Source organism: Dendropsophus ebraccatus, chromosome 2 (genome assembly GCF_027789765.1).
Source record: "Dendropsophus ebraccatus isolate aDenEbr1 chromosome 2, aDenEbr1.pat, whole genome shotgun sequence".
NCBI lineage: Eukaryota > Metazoa > Chordata > Amphibia > Anura > Hylidae > Dendropsophus > Dendropsophus ebraccatus.
Window position 1 is genome coordinate 34,137,857 of NC_091455.1, and position 27,982 is coordinate 34,165,838.

Genomic DNA, 27,982 nt, shown 5'->3' on the forward strand with positions numbered 1-27,982 from the left:
GTTCCCATTTCAGTCACATGGACACTGCTGTAGATCTATTCTGTCTGGAAGTTTGTTCCATCCAAGGCTGAGCCTCGGGGTATCTGCCACAGATTTGATGGGGTTATGCAGCGCATTTGCTTAAGGATTACCCTTATTCTCATTCAGTGAGTCCTAAAGGAGTTATCCAGGATTAGATGAAGCACAGCACAAAATCAGCGCCACCTCTAACCTCAGGTTGTGTGTGGTATTGCAATTCACCTCTGTGTTCTTCAATGGAGCTGAGCTGCAAAACCCCACACCCAAACCGGAGATGAGATAAATGCTCTTTCTCTGGATACATTTTTGAAGTCATCCGAATCTCTTTAAGCGTCTGTCTCCTCAGGACACTTCTTGAAAGGTAAATCAAGGCTTCTCCTTCATTTCAGCAGCAGTTCAATGCTTAGTATAACCTCTTCCTTGCTGTGCTGCTGCGGTCTCTTACATAGCATCTTGCAAAGCCAGTGCATCAGTAACCCCTTCTCCCTCCACATGCCGCATCGTAAATCCTCTAGCAACGTGCTATTCTCTTCAGTCCAGTTCACTTCCACCAGTATTGTCACAGCATAACAGATAGGAATAAGTGCTGTAACTGGCCAGTCAGGAATAGGATGCCCATACATGTGTACAACTGGCAAACGGGCCAGATTTTTGGCCACAGAAATTGGGTGAACGAGAAATAGCTGTTTACCGGGTAGAGGAGTCTCAGGAGTGCAATAACAGCAGTGGGGGCCCAAAAATTATCTTTTTACCACGCTAAAGGGTTAGAGTCTGACTCCTACAACCCTTGCCGATCAGCTGTTTGAACAGGCCGTAGCATTTGTTCCAGCCCCCACCTCAGCCTCTTCAGTCGCCTGTTAGTAGCAGCCGTGCAAGGAACTGCAACATTGTCCCATTCAAGTCAACCAGATAAAAAAATTAGGTGAACATACCCTAAAATTTGCATCATTTTAGCAAATGGAACTATTGCATGACGTCCTGTGTTTTCAGTGCAATGTATTAATGGAGAAGAGGGGCCAAATGTCGCGTTTATCCAGCTCCACTTGAAGCTAACCACAGTGACTTGAGTTTTGGAAAAATCATGTGATAGCCGTTTCTCATCGCTATACAAAGAAAAAAAAAACTAGCCTAATAATAATAATGCAGTAATATCCCAAGACCACACACAACTGCATCAACAAGCTCGAAAACACTAAGCAGCCTGTTTGACATTGGATTTGCGATTGTCCGCTTTGTTTCTGTGGGAATGAAACCAGTTTCGATACCAGAATGTGGTTTGTTAGGAAATCCCTGTATTGATTTCATGCTGTGCAAAAGCAGGGTGTATAGGAATTGGGAAAATTCATTTCCATGGATTTTTTTTTTTATGGCTAGCCTGCCTTTCATTTTGTGCTTCAGCAGGTTAGTCGGTATAAGAGGACATTCGCTCGCCATGTCAGTAATGTAGCTCGAAGATTTAACCCGTTTTGGAGTTCTCGGCATCATAATGAATGATGAAGTCTGTTGCACACCATTTGTAATTGCAGACTGCGTGAATGCCCCCTAAGGGGGTACTCCAGGCAGGAGTTTTTTTCTTTTTTTTTTTTAAACTATCGCTGGGGAGGGAATGGGTAAAACCAATGATGTCCACTTACCTCCCTGGCTCCAGTGCCGAGGCCAACGTTCAGACTGGTTTTTAGACATGACTTTTAAGGCCTTCTTAGCCAGTCAGCCCCTGTAGCAGGGTCCCGTCTCTGCTGCTGACTGGCTAAGCAGGCCTGAAACATCACGTCTCAAACCAGGAAGCGGCTTGGGGGACCAGGAGCCGGAGCAGATGGATGTCTGCCTTAGCGCTGGAGCCAGGAAAGTAAGTAAACATCACTGTTTTTTTATCCACCAGCCATAGTTTAAAAAAAAAAAAAAAAAAAAAGTCTTCTGCCCGAAGTACTCTTTTAGTCTTACTGGTTATCTGATACTACAGTTTCCTCTGCCCAGTCATTGATGATAAAAGTCCATCTTGGTTTTCATATTTTTATGTTAACTTATTTTCATTGTGTTGTCATCCACAATCTGAGGCCTGATGGTATTGCACGTAGCGGCAGAGTTGCCATTGATACTCTCCGGGGCATACTGATACCTTTTAAAGGTGCCAACACACTTAAGATCAAAGTCAGAGTTCAGTGGGTTCATCCACTGTCTCAAGTGGTATGCATGGTGGTCTCCTGACTCTTGAGAGACCACCCTACTGTTGTGGGAGGGATAAGCCACCACCAGAGCTGTCCAGCAGTGGAATACCCTTCCACATGAACATGTGCCCAATTATATGTGTGGGGAGGGCAGGAGAGATAGCGACCAGCTGAACAAATGTGTACAGGTGCCTTGAATCCCACCGGAGCAGCCTGTATAGTGGTTGTCCTAAACCATTGCATGCAGATTAGACTTTATGTTGATACAGATTATTCCACTATCATTTCTATCCACTTTTATTTAAAAAAAAAAAGCTATAGAATTGTACTTTTGTTCCGAAGTTTTTGGCTATTTGGTTACTTTCTAATGTGTGATGCAGCCTTTGACGTTAACATTATGTGACACAGGCACATGGTGTATGCAGTGCCGAGCAGCGTATATAAAGGGAAAAGCTGCAGAGAATTAGACTGTAGCATATGATTCTCCTCTGGCACGGTCTGTGCAACTTGTGAGAACGAGAGTACAGAGTAGACATGTAATGTTATAATAGCGTTACTTGGTGCGCCACAGTAATGTAACAACCTGTCACTTGTCCCAATTGGGGTCTCGAAGGCAAGGAGGTTTTATCGTATTATGTCGTCACGCACATTCTAAGCTTTTTTTGTACATAAATAAGATGACTTTCAACTACAACAGGGCATGATGGAGAACAAGTTACATCCCATTTGTTGCTTAGGCTGGCCATACACATTAGCTGGCCTACCACTATCTCTCCCAATCCCCTGAGTGCACATCTACTTGGCTCAGCTCGCATGAGGTCTGAATAAGGAGAGTAAAGAAAGTTGCTGCCATCTCCCATAAGAACAAGAAGATGGGGCATGATGACATCCAACTGTCTGATCCTTCAGACATCTATCGTCAGGGGAGTCTAGGGAACCCACACAATAGATAATCGGCTAGTCCCCACATTGGTAGGTTCCTCTAAAGGCATGACATATGATCAATGGAGTCGGTTCACTCTTGGCTTTCCCCAGCAGATGTTGCGGTGGGGTTTGTTGGGTGGTATAAAGGGCATGTTGTATTGAGATAAGCCACCGCTAGGGCTGCCTGTCAGCGGCTGATCTAACCTCTCCCTATACAGGACACATGGACATTCGGCTGGGGGGAACGGGAAGGAGAGCTAACATTTTCTTGACCGCCATTGAAGATGTATGGACACCTGTAGGATGGAAAGGTTAGAGCCATGTGTGGGAGACTGTACGGCAGCACAGGCAGTCCTTGCAGGTCAGCACTACCGAGCCATCGGGACTCCATGCTGTACTTTCCCATACTCTGCTGTGGTGAATGTTATTTCTGATATCCTTCCCAAGAAGCAATGTCTCTGCACATATGGCATTCAGTGGAGCATGTCATGTGTTTTTTTATTTTAATTTTTTTTCCTTTTTCTCTGCTTTGCCCTTTTTGTGTTTATGTGATTTTGTGTTTTTCTTCTCTAAGGCAATTATGGGGGCTCCTTACATTTGATACTTTAGTTTTGAGATGCAAAAAGCAGATGTTTGAGAAGTGATAGACAAAACAGTCCATCCACATATGTATGTCTTTAGCATTGTATGAAGTTACAAACTTCCAACTTACTTTGGCTTTATGTATATGATGTCTGGCACCAGAGATAGTGATACAGTCAAGAATGCTGCTATAGCACCAGAAACCATGCCAATTTTTAAAAAAGGAACATAAATATTTTCATTGTGCTTCAAGGCCATTAAAAGGGTACCTGTAGTTTTCCCATATCAGCAATTTTTATCGGTTGGAGTCCGGCATCTGAGACCCCTCTGATCATTTAAAGGAATGGGAAGTAGCGCTTCACTTAGTGTTATTTCCTTTCATGCCTGCATTGTTAAAACGGAGAGCAGCAGCTATCAGTAAAGGCCCTATTCCACGGAACGATTATCGGTCGTATTCGGCCGATATCGGCCGCTACGGACGATAATCGTCCGGTGGAATAGAGTGCAACGATCAGCCGACATCGTTCATGTCGGCTGATCGTTGCAGTCGCTTGTTTTTCAACATGTTGAAAAACAAGCGACTGATATAGCAGCGATCTGCTGCCGTCGCTCCGTTGAATAGGAGCATCGGCAGCAGACGCTGCTATATCCTATGGGCTGCCCGGAGGATCAGCGATCCCCCGGGCAGTTCCCCGCCGCCCCCTCCCGCACTCACCCGCTTGCTGCAGCCGCGTTGAATAGCGGCGGCAGCGAGCGGGGAACGAGGAGCAAACGAGCGTTGAGAGCGCTCGTTTGCTCCTCTAAACGACCTGTGGAATAGGGGCATTAGGGTCTTAGAGCCCTATTACACGATGCACAATGTCGGCTGATCGTTGTCTTTCAACAGGCTGAAACGCCAACAGTCAGCCTGCCCTGCTGCAGTCGCTGCACGATCTGAAGACCGCCGCTGTCTCCTATGGGCTCCCCAGACGATCTGACGATCGCCTGGGCAGCGGGTGGGGAAACGAGGAGTTTGACAGGTTGTTGCTCGCTTCCTCTCCACATCACCCTGTGTAATAGGGGCTTAAAGTGTCAGTCGTTATAATTTTCAAAATCTAAATCAACAGTAGATATGATATAAAGCAAGTTTGCGATACATTATAGTTATTATGCTGTAAAACAAAGCTGAACTTACCAGAAATCCAGGTTCAGTCTCCTGAAGGCAGATTTTCTGACTTGTGCTGGATATAAAAAACAGACTAAACACAGGAATTCCGGCCAGTACAGAGAGTCACGGCTCAATGTGTCCGTCAATCACATGGCTGCCTTCTGCACTGCACTCAAATGGCCTGGGAAACACAGGACTTCCTGTTTTCTGACTATTTTTTTTTCTCAAAAAAAAAAGGAAACCGTCAGAAAACAGGAAGTGCTGTGTTTTCCATGATAACAAAAAAAAAAAAAAAGAATGTATATTGCAAACTTGCTTTATATTACATCTACTGTTGATTTAGATTTTGAAAGTTATAACTACAGTGACACTTTAAGGAGCGAATGAGCGCTAACTTGTCAGGTCAGTGCTCTCTTGCTCCTTGTTTCTTGCTCGCTGTCTGTGCTATTACATGCACCAATCTTTAGATCATCCGGGGGGCCCATAGGATAGCGGTGGTCTGCTGCCACTGTTCCTATTGCGCGGAGCGACAGCCAGCAGACTGTCACTATCAGTATTGTTTTAATTCAGCCCATTGAAAGACAACGATCATCTGTCATTGTGCATGTCAGGTGAGCGTTGCTTTATAACACTACCTATTACACCAAATGATTATCGGCCTGAACGGTTGGTACTTGGCCATGTACGGACGATAATCGTTTTGTGTAATAAGGCCCATTCTCCCAACGCTTAAGTCTTCTGACATGTTTACATTTTTAAATGAAAAAAATTTGAAAAAATATTAAAATTGTGCTAAAATGTAAACACATTCTCCCTGTCTCTCCTCCTCTGTATCCGGATGTATTTAACTGGATAAAAGCAATGTACTCTCTAGAATCCGTGTGATCGGCCTGGGTGTATGAAGCTGCTTCGGGAGGTCTGCACACAAGCTTTCTTGATAAAAGGCCGTCTCCCATTATTTTCTTAGTATTGATTGGAGTTACGCAGAACGCTCCCGCTAAACAGATTACACCTTCTCATGAAAGCGTTTAACTTGCATGGGCTCGGTGGCAAAACATTATGATGTTATTTCCTGGAGCAAATGAAAACATTAAGCGAGTTGTCAGATTAGTTTAATGAACATTATGGATTTTTTTTTTATCCCTTCTTGGTTGCTGCGCCTGTGTAATAGGCTGGAGTTGTATTTGGGTGTATGTTTGTATTGCAATAGTAATTACTGTGTGATTACTGACTTCTTTTTTTTATATTTCTTTTAATTATATCCAATAAAAAATGTAATGTAGGGTTTTTTTAACCTAACAAATCTAGTTCTGCCCCCATAATATTTCCTTACTGAACAGTGAGAGCCGTAATAAATATGTCTTGTATACTCTATGTATGCATTACACTCCATTTAGCTACCTTGCTGTGTAAATTATTGGGGCCCATCCAACAACCCACACTAGTGTTAGGGCCCAAAACACGCTGGCTTACAACAAAAGACAATGGTCGCAATGCCTCTGCGGACAATTTTACAACATTTGGGACACTTGCAACTTTTTGAGAAATAATTGAGGTTATATTATGAGACAGTTGCTTAAGGTTTTACTGACATTCATGCCTTAAAGGGGTATTCCAAGATAAAATGTACTTGGTCTCTCCAGCACCTCAAAAGTGAATGAATGGAGCCACCGGAGAAAGCAGAGTACAGAACTCTGCTTTTTCTGACGGCTTCATAGGAATGAATAGAGCTGCGGGTCAAGTGTGGCTCTACTCAAATCAAAGGAGCCATGGGCTGATATGGAGATCGCCAAGGGGGTATTGAGGTCAGACCTCCCACGATCTTGCTTTTTCCCTATCCTGTGAATAGTGGGGTAGTGCGGCGCTCAGCAATTATTCACAGAATAACACACATTTCAAAGTTATACAACTTTTTAATGTATGTTATGTCTGTGAATGGCCCCCTTCCTCGTGTCCCACCACCCTCGCCCGTGTACCCGGAAGTGTGGTGCATTATACATACCTGACGCGTGTCGACCCCCTTCTTCGATCTTCAGACAATGACGTCCTCTTCGGGCGGGCGGCCGAACACCTCCGACTGTCCCTAGTGCATAACTGTGCTCAGCCAATCGTGGCTGAGCACAGTCATGACGCGGCAGAGGGGGGCCGGCATCAGGGACAGCAGGAGCTGTTCGTCCGGCCTCCAGAAGATGACGTCTTGGCACAAGATGGACGGGCACAACGCGGATCAGGTATGTATAATGCACCACACTTCCGGGTACACGGGCGGGGGTGGTGGTACACAGGGAAGGAGGCCATTCACAGACATAACATACATTACAAAGTTGTATAACTTTGTAATGTGTGTTGTTCTGTGAATAATTGCTGAGCGCCGCACTACCCCTTTAAGGCTATGTTCCCAAACACTATTTTTGCTCAGTATTGTGGGCAAAATTCTGCAACCAAACCCGGAGTTGATTAAAAATACAGAAAGGCTATGTTCACACACTGTTGAAATTGAGTGGATGGCAGTCATTGAATGGCAAATAATTGTGGTTATTTTAAAACGGAAAGAAAGGAATACCACTCTAAAAGGTTGTATCAAGAAAAGTTATCACCTGTCTACAGGATTGGTGATAACTAGCTGATCAGCGGGCAATACGGCTATTCTGATTCCCACTGATCACAAGAGTAGAAGTCCATTGACCCTCAGGTGAACAGAGCAGCTTTGTACGTGCTCGTCATTTGGGGTTTCCATACAAATGTACACAATATGGCCATGTGCACGAGCAGTTGTCTTCCACCAGTACCAGTGTGATCTGGGCTTTGTGGTTGGCACACACACAGCTGCCAGTTACGCTCCTATAATTTACACAGTAGGATTGATATTTTTGTAATTTTAGGTTGACTAAATCTTGATTATATATTCAGCAAGCGGTGTAACCGGCGGCACAATCTCTGAACCCTTCACGTAGTTGTATTTTTTTGTTGCCAATTATTTCTATCAAATCCTTCACAACAACATGTATGTCACTGGCGCGTTGGAGACCGGTCTTGCTGTGCCCAGTAGATACACGAATGACCAAGTGGTCGCCGCCGCTGGGATTCTTACTTAGAAATTAACTGAAAGAGCAGCGTCTCGGAAGCGTGCGTCACCGAATAAACCAAACAACAATCAACACAAAACTAAGAAATAGAAATATAAAAGGCGACTTCAAAACAGGACAACAGCAGCTCAGCCGCGCTCAGCAGAAGATGTGAAGATGAGAGGAATATTTGTTCATTGTGCTCCTGGTTGGACTCCTCTCCAGCAGAGAAGAGATAAAGAAAATAACTTGTTTCACGTCAGAAGGGATTTTTTTTTTGTCTTTTTGCTGTGGAAATGCAATAGATTGAAGAAAACCTATATGTTTGTGCTCACATTGTTTGCGTTGTTGTTTTTTGTTATAGAGTTTTACATCATTTTGCAAATTGTACGATTACAGGCTTAATTTTTTTGTATGTATATAGTTGAGATATTTTGCAATCCTATACATGGAAGAGACTTGTGGTGTAATATCCCAATGCACACCTACCAGGGCCAATTTCATACCAATTCCAAAAGCCCCACGCACTAAATCGTCAATTGTTCTCTCTTCTATCTGATAGGTAGGTTTATAGGCAGAGTTATCAAGAACAGTCATTGCTTTCCATTTGCTTTTGTTGATTGAAATCTACTTTGAGCGCCGAAAGGTCTAGATGATGTGAAGGGGTCTACTTATATGAATGGAAAGCAAAACTGTTGCTTTGGGGGAAGCAAATGGAGGCATGTATCCCTGCTGTTTAGTGTGGGTTAAGGGGGTCAGGAACTGGGTAAGACAGTTCTGCTCAATTCATTGTTCACAGGCTGCATCTAGTATTGCAGTTCTGGCCAATTCATTTGTACACAGGCTGCGTCTAGTATTGCAGTTCTGCCCAATTCATTTGTACACAGGCTGCGTCTAGTATTGCAGTTCTGCTCAATTCATCTGTACACAGGCTGCGTCTACTATTGCAGTTCTGCCCAATTCATTTGTACACAGGCTGCGTCTACTATTGCAGTTCTGCCCAATTCATTTGTACACAGGCTGCGTCTACTATTGCAGTTCTGCCCAATTCATCTGTACACAGGCTGCGTCTACTATTGCAGTTCTGCCCAATTCATCTGTACACAGGCTGCGTCTACTATTGCAGTTCTGCCCAATTCATTTGTACACAGGCTGCGTCTACTATTGCAGTTCTGCCCAATTCATCTGTACACAGGCTGCGTCTACTATTGCAGTTCTGCCCAATTCATCTGTACACAGGCTGCGTGTAGTATTGCAGTTCTGCCCAATTCATCTTTACACAGGCTGCGTCTACTATTGCAGTTCTGCCCAATTCATTTGTACACAGGCTGCGTGTAGTATTGCAGTTCTGCCCAATTCATTTGTACACAGGCTGCGTCTACTATTGCAGTTCTGCCCAATTCATTTGTACACAGGCTGCGTCTACTATTGCAGTTCTGCCCAATTCATTTGTACACAGGCTGCGTGTAGTATTGCAGTTCTGCCCAATTCATTTGTACACAGGCTGCGTCTACTATTGCAGTTCTGCCCAATTCATCTGTACACAGGCTGCGTCTACTATTGCAGTTCTGCCCAATTCATTTGTACACAGGCTGCGTCTAGTATTGCAGTTCTACCCCAGTCACTTGTATGTAGTCGCTATTTGTTACTGCATCTCTTCCCAATTTAAGGGCCTTATTACAAGGGACGATTATCGTGCGAAAAATTATCGTTCGACTCTAAACTATAATCGTTCTGTGTAATTGCTGGCAACAAGCGAAAAATCGTTTGTGTGTCGTTGATTGTTTATTTAGATCTGCTCCTAAAATCATCGTTAATGTTCGCTGAATTTCCACGTTCGTTCGCTCAAGTTCCGCATTTTTTCACTAATCGTTCAGTGTAATTGCACATTGTCCATTGTTTTGCTGGGATCAGAAGGAATAAACGATCATATTAACGATCGTAACTAACGACCATCGTTCTGTCTAATGTGAACGATTTCAGGTTAACGATAAACAATCTCGTTTGCGATCGTTTATCGTTAAAAATCGCTTTGTGTAATAGGACCCTAAGTGTGGCACTGTTTCCAGCTCTGGAAAATCTTTGCGTTTGTGAAAGTCGTACAGTCACTTGTTAAGAGTAATTTAAGGCCGTGCTGCCAACAATGTGAGAATTGGTCTATATATAGCTTTGAAAAGCAGAAGATGCGACAAGGAAAGCTATCACGATCCATTACAGACGCCTTTTGTGACATTGTAAAGGGAATAATCTCAATGATAAACAACTTTCTTCGGCATGGGCTTAGTCACTTACAAACCGGTTTCCATGGGGCTGCCCTGAAATGTGACCATTGGTGGGAGAGTAGTAATCAGTAGAGGATAGAGCAGGGGTGTGACAATGGATGCTAGGTGAGCTGCTTTTGTCCTGCGTGCCTGAGCTGTTGTCCCAGTAGCTTTAGTCATGTGGCCGCTGCCCGCGGTGTAGGAAGGATAACACTAAGGTGCGTGCAAGTTTAATGCCTTCTGAATAGTGCAGGATCTGTGTATAATGTAGCATGTCTGTCTATCTTGTTACAAACAATGTGTTTTCCGATTAGTTTTAAAGGGAATCGGAGAAAACTATAAAAAAAAAAAAAATTAAGGCTAATTTTTGGTTAAAAAAAAAAAAATCAGGACAAATTCTTTAACAGATTTTCTTAGGTCTTTTCTATTAGATGTGTTAAGAACTACTCCATCTCCTGGATCCTATTGGTCTATTGGTAATGGAGTGTATCATGAATGTTCTTTTGTAGATGTTGTAAACTTGATGAGGTAAGCAACAAATTACCCTATCATCACCATAAAAAAAAACCTACAAATTCTTAAAATTCCATCATTTTTACAAATGTTAAGAAATCTAATGAAACTTAAAGGGGTACTTCCCTGCAGGAAGTGGAGTTTACTTTGCAGTCTGACACAGTGCTCTCTGCTGCTACCACTGTCCATGAAAGGAACTGTCCAGAGCAGTAAAAAATCCCCATAGAAGACCTCTCCTGCTTTGGACAGCTTCTAATCCCTTTAATCCTGGCAAAGAAAATTGTAAAAAAAAAAATTTAAATTCCTGCCCGTAATCTAAAAATTTATTAATTTCAAATTCGGTGTTATGAATTATGTACGTACATTAGACATGTGTCAGCCAAACCCATTGATTTCTTATGGGTTGACCAACTATATAATCTCTATGACAGCCTTCTCACTCCCAGCAGGTGATGATATAGGAGAGAATCATTGGGTAGTTGAAACTTGTATTTGGGAAGGTAAGCCACTGTCAGGGGACTTTGGCAGAATGTTCCTATTGGGAGAAATAGCCTGAGGCTAAATTAGTAGCTGTCTTATGTGTATAGCTACCTTCAATTTATTTGTTCGCAATCTATTGTGCGTGTAATTTAAGATTATTTTGGGAGTTGAGATGACCTCAACTCCAGCAGGCTCGCGTCCGATGGTTCCGCATTTGTATACCGGTGGCTGAAGAAGTTGGATGCAGGTAGGGAGTCCAGAAAAACATGGATACACCCTAATGTATCCAACTTCTCCAGCCAACGCAATTCAAATGCTGAACTATTAGCCTGGAGTTGCTCTTATCTCTAGTTGGAAGATCCAACCAACTTTAGATGGATCTACCAACTGATAGGGTGGCAAACTGCAAACAAATATCTCTACTCTGTGGCACACAAGAAAATCTTGTCTACCATGTATGGTGGCCTCCCATCTGTTAGAGGAAGGAAATATTAGGCACTTTGGACTTAAACAAGCTTGATTATTTATTTTTTTTATTACTACTTACCCCATTGAAATGAATGCAACTTAAAGCAGTATCGGGCACAGAGGCTCAATGCACAATCTGTTTTTCTAGCCATTTGGTACTCAAAATGTGCAGGGGAAAAAAAGTAGTAAGAAACAGAGTTGTTTTGGGGTGTCCTATTACTGCGGATTATAGCCTGAAACATAAGGAGGAAGTTTTCCAACTTCACTAAGGCAGCAAGAAAACAACCGTAACCTCAAGATCTACAGGTCCTTTCTCAGAGGTCTACTAGTAGAAATGGTATTTCCTCATTTTATAGTTGGAAACCAGCAGTACATGGCGGAGGTGTCTAATGCCTGTAATTGAATAGGTTGGGTGTTAATCAGGCATCTGCTGCCTAGTGTTAAAGCCATACACCATAGGTTTGTTCTTAGAGAATGATCAAATGCATCTTACTATTGTATGTGCGTGGAAAGTACTGTAAAGTAAGTAACTGATATGGTTTGTGCTCGGTAGGAGCCTCTTCAGTCTGTTGGAAGAACTTGATCAATACACAATAAGGGTGGGTTCACACTGAGGAATTCCCGAGGAATTGTAGAGGAAAGTTTTTTGCTTGAAATTCCTCGCCTATTCAGCTCTGGCAGAATTTGAGCGGAATTCAAGCGGAATTCGAGCCGATTTTCAAGCAGAATTAAAGCCCCATTGACTCCTATAGGATTCCTCTAGTGGAATCCGCCCAAAGAATTGACATGCCAATTCTTTAGGTGGAAAGCGGATCCGCGGCGGAATTTTCAGCGTGGAAATTCTGCTGTGTGAACAAATAAGCGGAAAGCCCATTAAAGCCAATGTGCATTCACAATGTTCATTCTTAAAGGGCGGAATTCCGTGCGGATTCCGCACGCATTTTGACGCGGAATCCGCCTGAAAATCCGCGAGAATTCCTCAGTGTGAACCCACCCTAATTCTAAAACCACCTATTGACATAATAATTTTTTCAGTAGATCAAGACATAGTACAGATCACGGAGCCACCCACGCAAACTGACAATTTATCAGTAATCATTGAGAATCAAGAATGACGCTTGAACAGTTTATTCTTCTTACTTGTCTAGATGGTAAATTGGTAAAAACTATAGCATGATATTGTGAATTTTTGATTCATGGAGTGAATCTGGTAATATTTGACGTATGGTTCTCGAACCATTGAGTCAGGTTAGACCTAAATTTTTGATTATCTATCTGTAGAAAGCTTTTCAAATATGTGGGAATTTTTCAAACAAAGATTGTACCAACCTGCTCATATAATAAATTTATATGATTCATGGGGTTACTCCTCCAGAGACCAGCTGATCACAAAGGTCTTAAAGCTTCGGCATTTAATGGTTATTGCTGGAGTAGTTTTAGGTTATTGGTGGTACAGCAGGGAACATGAGCGCCAAATTGAACTCATTGGACACCTGTTGTTTTAAAAGGCGCCTTACATGCTGGAAGCAGCTCTCAGCTTTAGCTAACAGAGCTTTCATGAGTAGGGAATCCTCTGTCAGCTCATCATGGCCTACTAGACCGTATAACAAGGGGCTGGATAAAAGTAATAACCTAATTAAACCAAGAGAAATAACTCAGTTGAATGTTGTGGTTCACGCATTGATATTACAATATTGTTTTTCTAGGAATACCTAATGGATATGTGCAACCTTGTAGGCTTGGATACTTTTAATAAAGGATAAATAAACATAAGCATGTGAGCTCATATGTATGTATCTGCAGTTTAGTAGACAATATCTGGCATTTGGCCCCGTTCCACAGTGTGTATTGGCTCAGAACAACTCAAAGCCTTGATAATGATCTCTTTGAAAAGTCAGGCTGGGTACGAAGCCAACCAAACAGATTGCCGGGAAGCCAACGCTGATCTCTCCGCATATGTATACTGCATTCGAGAATTTCAGTTCAGAAGATGGGCACTCAGTTGTCCTCAAACGTCATGATAATTAAGACCAGATGAATGGTGGACACCATCTACCATGTACTATTTATATTTCTTGTGCCATTTATAAAACAGAACGGTCTTTGGAATTGGGGTTCAGACGCAGCTGCCACTTCTCAAACGCCTAAACTCCTCCCCCCCCCTTTTGTGAGCCTAGGGAACATGATAGAACCTATTGGCATGCCCAAGAACAACGCAACCTACATTCTCATTTTTATATTTTTTGGTTATCCGTCAATCTCTGCAAAAAAAAAAAAATGACGTACGATAAAAGAACTGTTTTTTTTATTTTTTGTTTTTTATTTTTTAACTTGGACAAACTGGGCGTAATCTTTATCATCTCGCATCCCTGTGAGTAATAAATCAGATGTTTGTTGTGAGATCACAAGATTACTTCAAGCTGTAAGTCAAAGGATGACTGTGGAATAATTGTGCAACATGTGAAACTATGAGGGTCAAACAAATGAAGACAGTGGTGAAGTATTGATCCCCGTATTAAAGTTTCAGAGGCAAACACAGTGATGTGTGTGTATAAAGGGATTAGATGACTATACAATGTCCTCGGGGATTGTGTGGGATGTATATTATTCTCATTGTAAATTTCTCTTTGGGGAAAAAAAATCTAGTTTATGGTGTGGTGACAGAACATGGTCTCCACTGCTGGTAGATTTACTCTATGCCACCGCAGAGGTCAAGATCCGTGACATGAAGCAGTAAGGATACTGGGGCTACCCACCGCCCAACGTTTTTGGTGGACACTTACGGTTCAGTGTATGAAAATTTTATCTTTCCACATTCATTTATTTGAATACTATTAAATGCATATAACAATTTAAAGCTTTAGATGGGACCAGTTGATGGAATAATAATTTATTTGATGTCTTCTATACAGGTAGTTTCCTGGAGCAATATAGTCGGTTTTTGTATGTAGATCTGTTTCCTAGGTTAAAAAAAATGGATATTTAAAGAGGTTATCCAGCACTACAAAAACATGGCCACTTTTTTCCAGAGACAGCACCGCTCTTGTGTCCAGGACAGGTGCGGTTTGCAATTGAGCTCCATTCACTTCAATGGAACAAAGTTGCAAGACCTGCACCTAAACTGGAGACAAGAATGGTGCTATCTCTTGAAAAAAGTGGCCATGTTTTGTTTGCAGGACAACCCCTTTAAGAAGCAAAGAGGGACAGAGAAACTTGGGTTAATACAATGGACAGCTTTGCAAAGGAGAGGAGGCTTCCTTCTCTCAGATCAAGTTATATCTAAATACCATGGCTAACATGAAAGGGGTTATCCAGCGCTACAAAAACATGGCCACGTTCCCCCTACTCTTGTCTCCAGTTTGGGTGGTGTTTTGAAACTCTGTTCCATTAATGTAAATGGAGCTTAATTGCAAACAGCACCTGAACTGGAGACAACAGTAGGGGGAAAAGCGGCCATGTTTTTTAGCGCTGGATAACCCCTTTAAAGGTCTCCAAAGAATCCAGCATGGTCACCCACCATTTCCTAAATTTTACATCATCCCCAGGTTTGGTTGGGGCCTGAAGGATTTCCTAACAAATTTAACTGTGAATCCTGCTAATTTTACAGCTATCTGGGTGTAACACATACACGCAGACTAATCATAACCATACACTTAAAGGGGTTCGAAAAAACACAGCTCCCTTCTGGCAAAAACAGCACCACCCCTGTCCTCAGGTTGTGTGTGGTATTACAATTCGGCTTGATTCACTTCTATGGAACTGAGCTGGAAAGCTGCACACCTAGACTAAGAAAAAGAGTGGTGCTGTTTCTAGAAGAAAGCAGCCATGTTTTATAAGCCTGGATATCCCCTTTCAAATGTCCATAAGCTGATAACTATTCCTGGAGACCCCTCTATAAACGTGCACCTCAGCTCTACCAAACATGCATGTTTTATTTATTTTTTACTGTGGAGACAAGCAGAGGCCATATCTAATATCATTAGATAATCATTAGCCAAATGTGAATGGTTACCCTAAAGGGGTGAGCCTGTGGCATCCTGTAGTAGTTGGTAATTGATACAGGGAATAACTCAGCACTGATTTTTATTTATTTTTTTGCTTTGCCCCAAGCACACTAGTGCCAAAGCACATAAGGGCGTGCATTGGGAACACCAAATCACATTTAAAAAAAATAATAAACATGTTTTTTTGTTAATATGTAACTTAGTCAATGAGACTGAAAATATATCTGCGATCTCTGTCAATATGAATGATTTTTCTTGTATATGGACATAGGCCATAAGGTTTATTCATATATTAGCCTAAGAACCCTTTTACACAACCTGATATTTAGGAGCAAGCGAGTGCTGACCTTGTTTACTGTTCGTTTCCCGCTCACTGTCTGTCCTATTACACGCACAGACAACGAGTGTGGGGAGGGAGGGGCTGTCCGGATGATCCTTCGATTGTCCAGGGGGCCCACAGAAGGGAGTGGCAATCTGCTGCCACCGCTCCTATTACGCGGAGCGACGGCCAGTAGGATCACTTTGCGGGGCACTACTGGGAGGACTAACTGTCTGTGGGGCACTACTGGGAGGACTAACTGTCTGTGGGGCACTACTGGGAGGATTACCTGTCTGTGGGGCACTACTGGGAGGACTAACTGTCTGTGGGGCACTACTGGGAGGACTAACTGTCTGTGGGGCACTACTGGGAGGACTAACTGTCTGTGGGGCACTACTGGGAGGACTAACTGTCTGTGGGGCACTATTAAGGGATTACCTACAGGAAAGAAATAATGGAGTAACTACTATGTTGGGCAACTATTTTAGGGGGCAGTATTATGAGCTGTATGTCATGGGTAATACGTGCAGCAGTGACAGTTCATAGCAAGTTATGATCTCACCTATTATAGCGCACAGTGCCCGGAGACTCGTGGCACTCTGATAGTGAGTAGGGTGGTGGGTTATGGAGACATGAGTGCTGCAGTTTGTGTTGGTGCAGTGTGGTGTTAGATTGCGGCAGGTGGAGCGGTATGTTGTTTGGTTAATGCAGGTGGAGCAGTACATGTGTTAGCTTACTAAAGGTGGAACATTTATTTCTGCCATGTGGTGTTTGGTATTTATTACTTCAGTATGGTTTGGGGTTTCTACAGGTGAAGAGGTTTTGCACTTTGGTGCTGATTTGGCACTGCTCTGGAATATTATGTGCACTGCGTGGCAATTTCTGGCGCTGCGCAGTAATATGCGTTTGTTGGTGAGGCCCCAGCAACAACATAGATCGCGAGCTGAGGCCCGACAACAAAAAGTTTGAGAAGCACTGTTCTATAGTGTCACTAAATTTTAATTTGCACCACGTAAGGAGTGCGATATCCTAATTGCCCTATACTAATACGTACGATAAATGACGATGAATGGCTCTGACAAGCAAACAGTGTGAGAACTACAGGTAGACTATTCTATTCTATTCCCTTTCATGTTGGAGCTGAGTAACCGGTGAAGGCGATGTATTGTTCTCCAGTAGTTTCAAAGCCTAGCATGACAAAGGCTCACCGGCAGGGTCATGTCCATGGAGTGATGGTTTGATAGTGAAGTAATGAGATAATGGAGGTGATTAATCCCATTCTGGCAGGTACTATGGCACCTCTTTAATCCTGCAACGTCCATCTTCTAGAAGAAACGCTGCTTCTATTTTTATTTCTTTTTTTACATTTGTCTAATGAAGTTGGTAATTGGGCCCAGCGGGCTCTGGGGAGCGGGATTGTTACCATCAGAACAATTAGAAACTAGAAGAATCCTCTTCTTTAAAGGAGCAGAATTTAATGATAATGGTTATATTAATCATAATTTTTTTTATGTGCAAATTTTCTCATTACCATTTTGTTCTTCCACGCTTAGTCATCAAAACGATATACTTATAACAATAGTACTTGACCATTTGAATAGTTTTTACTTTTTAAATAGGGCTGCTAATAATTTTAGGTTTTTGGTCTTCGTAAAAGCCTGAGAACAAGGTCCCCTTTATTTTTTTTTAAATTGGGTTACAATCTGCACTTTTTCCCTTTTCAGGCAGGTGGATGTGAACTTTATTTCAAAATGGGTTTTGAATATGAAGCTGAGGTGGCATGATATAGGTTGGTGTGTAGGAGGGGGGGGGGGGGAGTAAATACGAAGGTAAAGGGGAGTGGGGTGAAAATATGAGGTTGTTTGGGTGTGAATCATACCCCTTAAGTTTACAATTCACACTGCCAACCTTTTAGGTTTTCTCCCTCAATGAAGTCTCTAAACAATAATAGAAACACGTTGGGAGGGTTATATGTTCAGTGGCTTTTATCACCATGACTTGTATTGCATATCCAAGTCATTTATGTGCAGAATTGCTATGCATGTGATTGTGGATGTGTAACAAGTGATGAGAGTCTTGTGTACTTCACATATACGGCAAGGCCTAGTAACTGGGTCACTACAATTTTTGTGCATCTTTAGAAGTATTATTATTAAAAGTTAGAGGTATTCCACAAAAAAATCTCAGCAATGACCTACAATGATGTAGTGTGTATGAGGACATATTCACTCAGAGCATTTATAGACAGTATGACCTTGTGTATGTAGACAAATAGGGATAAAGCCATACAGTACAAGGGTTGGTGGACCTCAGACAAGTGGTGTGCATGGTAAAGGTTATGTACGCTCTCCTGGAGGGATTGAAGTCCGTAATTGCATGCCGAGCACTAATGCAATTCATAATTATTTTTGTTAATGACATTATACTAAGACAATAGAATAAGGGTAAATTCAATTTATACATGCAAATCTAATCTTGCTGTAGATAAAAATGAGAATACTCTTGTCATCCCCATCTACAGTCTAGTCAGGTAGGTGATGATGATCGTCTCAGGTAAAGCAGTTTAGGGAGTTCCTTGAAGCTATAAAACACAATTTTGGGGAAATTGAAATGTGCTGCCGAGTCAGCGTTTATGTTTCTTCCATGGGACCAAAGCTGGTGGAACGGTCATAGATTCAGGTTAAGCTACATCCATCTTCTGTGATTTGTGACCACAAAGGGTTACAGAGTGATTAATAGCATTCGACGGGGCTAAGATTGGGGCCGTTGGACCACTTGTACCTTTGGATAGCTGCTTTTAATCCAAGATCTGTCCTGGGGTCCTTTTGGCAGGTGATGCAGTTATTGTCTTAAAAAACAACTTTTCAACTTGCAGCCCCGTGCCCAAAGGGAGTATTTCTGCCCTAACTTTGAACGCCCCCTCTTCATCATTAGGAATACTACTGGAGCATTTTCCCCATGCTGAACATTGCACAGGTCCTTAACGATCCAGCCCATGTGCCGGGCTGCCACAGGTGGGGAATAGGAAGCAATCTGCCTGGAGCATTCCTAATGATGAGGAGGGTGGGAAAGAGGGACGAAGGTGTAATGCAAAGTTAGGGCACAGATACTCCCATTTGGCACAATAGCTGCATTACCTGCCGAACGGACCGCAGGACAGATCTTGGATTAAAAGCAGCTATCCGAAGGTACAAGTGGTTTGGGGGAGTCAAATTGTGGGTACAGAGTCGCTTTAAATATATTTTTTTTCTTTTTTAATATACTGACCTGCCCCAGTTCCCACTATTGTCATTTTAAAAGCAGCTGGTCCTTGCTGCATCCTCTGACAGGTTGTCCCAAGAAATACTCAACCAGCCAGCCATTGTCTGCCGTGATTATCCTCCTCACCAGTGATTGGCTGAACGGGCATTTCCTGCCGCTGTCAGGGCTGAATGTTGTAGTTTTGCAACAGGTCGGAGATCATCACTCTAAATTTATGGTAATTGGCACATATAAATTATATACCTCTCCCAATTCGATGACCTCACCTTTGAAAACCTCTACATTTGTGAAGTTAATGAGGCGAGTCCCTTTTGCTCGAATAGTGTGTGAACTTTACAAGTGTTAACAAGTTTCACGTGTTCTTGCATAGGAGTAGCCTGCATTTTTATCTATAGCTTCTCTTGTAATTGGCACCTCTGGGCATCGCACAACCTTTGTTTATAGCTTGTTATAGCAGTCAGACCAGAGATTAAGAGGCTTCCTAATTGAGTCACAACGTAAATCTGTTTTTTGTTGTTTTTTTTTTTCACAATTTTTTATTTTTTTTTGCAAAATCTGCACAGGTGCTGAGGCTTGTCGACTTCAATTATTTTCTGTACTGTCACACAGCCTGACATTTATAGATTCCATTTACTTGATTGTACCAATAACAAAGCAACTGCTACCGAAGTACACCGAAAGATGAATAAAGTATTGTTCTACTTCAGAAATTTCCAAAATGTATTCATGGAGACGATAACTAATTATGACTTGTACCTTGGGGCTCAACCAACGCCTTCATCTTTCCATCTGACTTCAGTTTTATTAACATTCAAAGGAGTATTTTTTGTTCTTCTTGATTTTATATAAAAGACCTCTCATATTAACCCTTGTTAATATAAACTTTGATATAGTTTAACGTTTTTTGACCACCTACAATCTCCATTTCTGGTTTTATAGATGGTGGCCACAACCTCAGACAAAGACTTGTACATCGACAGCACTTCAGTTGAAGAATCCTCTGGCGTATATCCCATTGATGACGATGACTACTCTTCTGGTTCAGGATCAGGTAAAGTTCAAATGATGACAAAATTGTAACCTAAAAATTTTAATTGATCTTTGCATTACCACCGAGCATAGACGTTGACATTGGTCAACTGGTGCCACCAAAGAATTGACCTGGTATTAGAAATACTGTGACACCATTCATAGTTCCTGTATGGTGCACTGACTAAGATGCCTCAACCTTTGTGTTCTGAAAATATTTGGCCCATGTTTATTACATTCCTATAGAATAGAGGGTGCTAATGTGTTAGGAGGGGGGTTATTTGGGCCTGCTCATGGCTAAAGGCTAGTGTGAAATATCTTTATTGCAGTTACCTAAGACATTCGAGGGACAGTCAGTGGTTGACCTATGCAATGTCTTTTTCAATCCCCTTCATCATATCAGTTTGGTGATGGACCTTATTGTTTGCCTTGATATCTGTCTGTGTATTGGTTATTCCAAACAATTGGCTTTATTAAACATCTGCTTCCACTTGAAGGATTTCAGTGAAATGGAGACTGTTTGCCTGGTCTTAACCACAGGGATAAAAGTCTCACGGCATACTCATTTTTAGGTGGCAATTACTGTCCACTAATTCTGCAGTGTCCATGTTTTAGTATATTGATATTAAAGGGGTATTCTCAGCCGCCAAATTGACCCATCTTCATGCTTTTGAGCTGCTTTCACCTGCTGCTTTGGCTGGAGGGTGGGCACCTCCACAGTCACTGACTGTTCTAACCAGCAGCACTGTGGTGCTGTGCTCTGCTCTCTCCTGTTCTGTTCAGCTCTGCTATGCCAAGCAACGTTCTTACGGATCCCCGACCACCCATGGGAGTCATTAGCCTGGTTGGGAACCAAGACAACGAGTTGTAAACATGAAAGACAGCAACTGCAAATTTTCCTAACCTTTTATGACCTACTGTTTTAGCTATAGGTGTTGTGATGAGAATACCCCTTTAAGTGTCTGTAAAACACAAAGATGAACTGCATGGGTATAAAATTATCATGGTAATGTCTTTATCAGGAGTTGTAGACATCGATGACCCAGAAGTGGCAGTACAAGTCCCGACCATTAGAGCAGTTCCAGAAAACCAACCAATCAGCGATGCTCCAGTAGTGGAGAGGACTACACCTAAGATGCAGACAAGCATAGTTAGAAGCCCAGAGGTATGTTCATATATTTTCTTTTTTATATTTCTACTATTTATTTTATTTGATGTTGGGGGGAAGAAGGATTGGGCAGTTGTATTTCAACATGCCCAATCCTTTTGTTCTCAGAAGGGTTAAAGGAGTTATCCAGATTTAGAAAAAACATGGCTGCTTTCTTCCAAAAACTGTGCCACTCTTGTGTTTAGGTTGGGTGTGGTATTTCAGCTTGGCTTCATTTACTTCAATGGAACTCAGCTGAAGTAGCACACCCTAACTAAGGACAAGAGTTGAGCTGTTTCTAAAGCTGGGTAAGCCATCACCAGAGGTTTCTGCCATGAGCCTACGCCCCTCTACCCTTTCAGAACACATGCAAGCTAGGCCAAACATGCACATGTATGACATTTGTCAGAAGAGAGGACTGTCGGTGAACAGTTATTTGGCCAACAGCTTTTAAATTTGTAAATTGGGATTTAAATCTAAGTGGGTGGGAGAACATGGGTAGTGCTCTCTAATTTAAACCTTCATAGTTCTTAAAGGAGACCTTTTTTAGGGAATTATTTAGACAAGATTTTGTTCTAGTATGTATTTATTTTTATTACTTTATTAGTGAGGTCTCACAATGTAAGCTACTGAGCTACCGGTGTATACTGCCACTCTCCCTTTTGGGTCTACGTACGTTGGTATTCCTAATGTACAGAAATTGTACCATCAGGTCACTCATGCCACATCACTGTGTATTTGTTTAGGAGCCTGAGGTAAAGAGTGATAAAGAACCCTTAGAACGTAAACCCAGCAGTGATGGAGAGGTGTTAACGGAGAAGCAGTCAGAAAACCTATTCCACAGAACAGAAGTACTTGCAGGTGAGTCTTGGAGGGTGGGATAAATGTGTGACAAAATAGTAGAGGAAAAAGGGATGAATATATGGGTGAAGGGTAACTACCATCCAGAACCACCAGTCATCGGGATGGTCCCCGGCAGTGTCGTCTTTTCATTTTACGGATCTAAGGACGAGATCTATCAAGATCTATCAATTAAGACCGATGGGGTGGTAGGAACCCATTGGGGTTTGCCAATCTAGGCATCATGAAAGTTATGTCAGGTTCCCTTTTAATCCTACGTTCTTATTGGGGATCACTGTCTGGAATCCCTATGGAATTTTCTCAAGATCTGACCTAAGGTCCCCAGAGCTCTCTTTTGTGACATGCCTATAGAAGTGTGTGTATCAAATTTCCCAGTAGTAGTAGGACTACATGTGATGAGACACCATTGATTCTGGACGGTTGGTATTATGATAAAACCCCTTTAAATGTAACTACCAAGCAGAAAATGCTATAAAATATAACTTACGAGGTTGATCTGACATTTGAACTTGGAGCAGTGATATTATATATGCACATAAAGGGGGTGACTAGTCTTGCAGAAAATTACAGTGCTGATTCTGTACTCTGTCATGTGTTTGAGCAATCCGTACATGCTACATCGAGGATAACTATTCAGTATTCAGCGTAGAGCTTGAAGCCCTGAACCGTAAGACAAATGCCCCTTCTAACATACCATGCTTCCAATCTTGTCTTGCAGCGGTCATTGCCGGTGGAGGCATCGGATTCCTCTTTGCCGTTTTCTTAATCCTCCTGTTAGTTTACCGCATGAGAAAGAAGGATGAGGGCAGCTACGACCTTGGAGAAAGGAAACCATCCAGCGCTGTCTACCAAAAGGCACCAACTAAAGAGTTTTATGCATAAAATCTACTATAGTGTCTCTTTTTATGAGATCACTGAACTTCTTTTTTTTTTTTTTTTTTTTTTTCGTTTAAATAAAGCTTTTGCATAGAATAATGAAGATTTCATTTTTTTTTTTCATTAAGGAGCCTTGAGGGGGCAACTTTATGATATGAGAAAAATCCCATTGTATTAAAAAAAATGAAAATGGTTTTCATGTATTCTTTAATTATATAAAAAGTAAAAAAAAAAATCCTTGCATTTTCGAGTGGGTAGCAGTGGCAAAGTATTATCTTCTAAGACCATTGGTATTCACCAAGTCGTCTCAAACCTGTTATGGATAAAAAAAAAATATATACAAACCAACCCATGAAAACGGTTTCTTTATCAGTCATCGGGTCTATGGAAGGCTGTGGAATATTTTTAGCATGTCTCGGATCTTTCAAAAATTTAGTTCTATTTCATTAATTTATCTGTTTTTTTTTTTTCCAAATAAAATGCCTTTTAGTAGTTGTCCTGGTGCAATTGTCTTAGAACTCAGATATACGGTATAATAGTGTAAATGTACTTTTTTTTTTTCTTCCTATGTAAACATAAAGGAAATCTGTATAAATCTGTGTAATGATATTCATTTTTTTTACACTTCCGCTCTTTTTTTTTTCTTCTTCTTTTTTTTTCTTTCTGACCGATTTATGCTGACTAATGTGTAAAAAGAAAAATGGAATATCTATATACAAGCTGTTACTAACAGTAGTAAGCTACTCTTTTAAAGGTGCATTTCCTCTTAAAACGAGAATCTTCGGCAGTACGTACGTTGTCTCTAAGGTTTAAGGGAGAGAGTTTTCACCGTGCAAAACCAAATTTATTTACAAAAAAAATTTTTGGGAAATTATTTGTAAATTTTGTAGGTAGTTTTTTTTCTGTAGTCCCAATAGTTGTCACTCTTCCCATAATTCCTGGAAAAAAATATTTTTCAGTAGAGAAGGTAATAAAAGGGAAGCTATATTTTTTTCCCATACTATTTGTGTAGCAATATTTAGTTTAGTGGCATGGTTTGGCTGGTTTTGGGTTTGTTTTTCTTTATTTATTGCTTTTTTTTATTCTTTAAACTTATCCCAAGTTTAGTCACTTCCTAGTGATTGTGCTGGAAGTCTAGGAGTCACACCAGTATGTTAAAGAGGGGGTCTAGCATTTGGTAATTTTTCTTGCCTCTTTGTTTGTGGCTCATTTGTTTCCACAATTTCCACTGTCAGAACATTTGCTTAATGCCAGGACTTGTTCGTAAGAGGCTTTAGCTCTTGAACAGTTTTTCAATCTTGTTACTAATAGTGGAAGTATAGAAAGTATATATATATATATTTTATAATTTGGCTATTTGATGACCGTTGTTTTGGACTGCCGTCATTTCGCGCTCAAATAACTGCCTTTTTTTTTTTTTTTTTCTTTCTAAAAAACGGCGGTTAGGCTGGGTTCACACTACGTTTTTGCAGTCCGTTTCTTTCATACTTTTTTTTTTTGCAAAAAACATGCATTTATGTGCATCTATTTTGATCCGTTTTTCCATTGACTTTCATTATAAAAAAGATCAAAACTGATCAGTTTTTTTAACAGACACAAAAATGAGGTTGACTACCTTTTTGTGTATGTTAAAAAAAAAAAAACTGATCCGTTTTTTTGTAATGGAAAAATGGATCAAAATGGATGCACACAAATGCATCAGGTTTTTTTTTCATCCATTTTTTGCAAAAAAAAGGGATGAAATACAGATGGCAAAAACGTAGTGTGAACCCAGCCTTATTACACAAATACAACGTTTGTAATTTGGGTGCGAAATGACAAATGCCCCCCCCCCAAAAAAAGACGACGTGTGGTTGTAGCCCTAATGTGCTTCAATTTCTCCGAGCACAATCGGGGGACATTAAAAACAGAACATTTTTTTTTTTCAGTCTAAAGTAATCAATGTCCGAGCCACTAGAGTGGGTCTTGAACTGACTTACTGTAGTGTCTCCAACCATTTGTCTATGACTGTAATGTAGCATGTAGAAATGAAAGCTGTAACAATGACCGGGGTGTAGATTTCAGAAAGGTACTTTTATTTTCTCTTTGTTACGCCTTCTTACCGACAAAGATTAATTTTTGCAAATCTACACAACCTAATAAGGTCAATTCCTTTAAAAAGGACAGGCTATAATTTTAAGGGTTATTTTTCAGTTTAACAAAAAACTCCGAAATGGAAATTTATTCTCTCCAATGATAACACAAGCCTTAGAAATAATGTTCACTTCATTTTAGGAGTGGATGCACCTGTACAGGAGCTGGCCATTCATACAGTGCATGTAAAGATGTGCGGGTGAATCTGGCTACAAATGTATTACATATGTGATGAACCAGAATGAGACAATAGGAGGCTCTTCAGGAGTCGGAGAGCCACAGGATGTTTAATCCTGGTATGGACAATGGGGATGAGCCAAATCCAAAGACTATAACAGTATTCTGACAAAGTTGCAGAAGTCCACGGCCACTGTACAAACTCCTTCCCATTATTTTTTTTTTTTTTTTTTTTTTCCTGAAGGTACGACTATAGGAGTTTCCAGAGCAATTTTTGTCGTTTTCACCATGCATTTAAGTTGTAAAGTCTTTTTAAGCCTTTGAAGTGCCTATGATTCCATGTAAATTGTTGCAGACTGTGTTACAGAGTGTATGACAGTAAACAAAAAAAATGTTGGTATTTTATAAGCACAGAAAAAAATTAATGGTAATTTTGTAGTCTTACATCAATAGACCTAAAATGTAACTTGGGAACATAAACACTACTAAATAAAAACATGTGGCCTAATACCGGCTCTTATGTGTCATCATTTCTCATCTTACTGCTTTCTAATGACAACGTCGAATTAGGTTTGCTCCTTTTTTGGTTTCTTTTTACAGGCTTTTATCCATAATGTGTGAATTTTAATCAGAGGCTGGTTACAGAATAGCCGCTTTTGTGTTCTAGAAGAAAAACGTTGAGAAAGTAAAGATCAGCGATATCCAAGAGGAGAGATGCAGAAAATGGTACTGGAAGGGAAAATAAAACTCTCTATGATAGAATATTAGGTTTTAGTAGTACCAGGGTGGTGGTTCTTATTTTTCTGGATGTATTGGGCATTTTTTTTTTTTTGCGCAAACTAAAGATACAAAGTAACATAGTTAATAGGCTTGAAAATAAGGAGTTCATAAAGTCACACCTACAGAAACCCAACTGTGTTGATCCAGAGGTTGGCAACAAGACACACACACAAACACGAGAAAGACGCCAACTGCCCCCCCCCCACTCCAAAACCAGATTAATTTCTAGATCAATGTATCACCAGAAATCTTTTGACATCCAGCCCTCCCTTGAACGTATTTAATGAACCAGCCATGACAACATCACATGGCAGAGAGTTCCACAGTCTCCCTGCTCGTACAGTAAAGAATCCGCGTCTGTGCTGGTGGTTAAACCCTTCTTTCCTCTAGATGTAGAGGATGCCCCTTTGTCATGGTTACAGACCTAGGTATAAAAAGATCACTAGAAAGATCTCTGTACTGTCCATATTTGTACATTGTGATCAGATCGCCCCTAAGACGTCTTTTTTTTTCTAAACTAAATAGCCCCAAGCTTGATAACCCACCCATCCCCTAATGACCTTGGTCGCCCTCCTCTGCACCCTCTCCAGTTCAGCTGTGTCCTTCTTATATACCGGTGCCCAAAACCGTACCCAGTATTCCTTTTGTGGCTTAAAGTTTAAGCGAAGACGGGAGGGGGTTCCATTCTGAAGTTCTCCCTAAAAGAATTTCCATAATATAAGACCGCTCAAGGCTTCCTGCATGCAGTATATGTGCTGAAGGCAGAACAGAGTCCTATCCGGCTCCTTGTAGCAATGATGCTGTTCATCTTTAGTCCCATTGCTAACTGAGAATTACATAAATTTGTTTTCGTTCAGGATCTGATGGAAAAATAATTTTTTTTAATATGAAAGTACAGTAGGGCCCCATAGAAGTCTAAAGGTTACAAATTCCAAGGGTCATATTGGACAAAGCGATTTTTAGTTTCCACTGATCGATTGAAAACGAGAGCTGCTGGGGATGACCTGAAATTATTTACCATAATACACGAATCTATAGTCGTTAGTTAGGATGGCAAATCCATGCATGTAAACATTTCTGGAAAAATGTGGGACCTAGAAGTGAACAAGATTTCAAGGATCATTCTCGATGGCTTATTAGAATATACAGTGAAAAAAATGGCTGCTTACAGGAAATTAAATTGAATTGCCCAGAAATTAAGACAAGGACACCCCCTAAAAATGTATTGTATAATAGACACAATACTTAAATTACAATCTCAGGTCCCGGCTGTACTGTGCTCATGGCACTGTCATGTCGAGAGCCTTTAAAGCTCTTCACCTGGCTGTACTGTGCTCATGGCACTGTCATGTCAAGAGCCTTTGAAGCTATTCATTTAAATAAACTTTTAATATGTCGTACAGACATGTCAAAAGGTTAGGTGGCTGAGCATCTCTGTGCTGAGGTCTCCTCCGATTGTTAGATAATAGCAAGGAGAAGTGTGCTTCAATCCCTGGCTCGGTGCTCAATCTGACTAGTTGTAAGAGATGGGCCCATCCTCTGCTATCAATAGTCTATAGATCTCTTCTCCAGGCCATATCTCACACTACTTACTTAGGAATCCGGGCAGAGCACCCAACTCACGGCTGCGCTTATCTCCACCCGTGCCATTGATTCCACTCCGTGGTCAGGCAGATTCCACAGTCTGCCCCAAGTATTATCCTGTTTATTCTTCGGGCAGAAGGCGGAATCTGCCTGACCATAGAATGGAATCTATGGCAAAGGCGGATATG

General features: G+C 41.3%; 1 protein-coding gene across 1 annotated transcript in view; it reads left to right on the forward strand.

Moving 5' to 3' along the window:
* Window positions 1–25,938, forward strand: part of SDC2 (syndecan 2) — an 88,215-nt gene extending 62,277 nt beyond the window's left edge. The window contains exons 2-5 of the mRNA XM_069957318.1: window positions 20,147–20,258; window positions 21,259–21,401; window positions 22,130–22,244; window positions 22,963–25,938. Of these exons, the coding sequence (XP_069813419.1) occupies window positions 20,147–20,258; window positions 21,259–21,401; window positions 22,130–22,244; window positions 22,963–23,126 (534 nt within the window). The 3' untranslated portion in view covers window positions 23,127–25,938. The remainder of the gene's footprint in view (window positions 1–20,146; window positions 20,259–21,258; window positions 21,402–22,129; window positions 22,245–22,962) is intronic.
* Window positions 25,939–27,982: the final 2,044 nt, after the last annotated feature.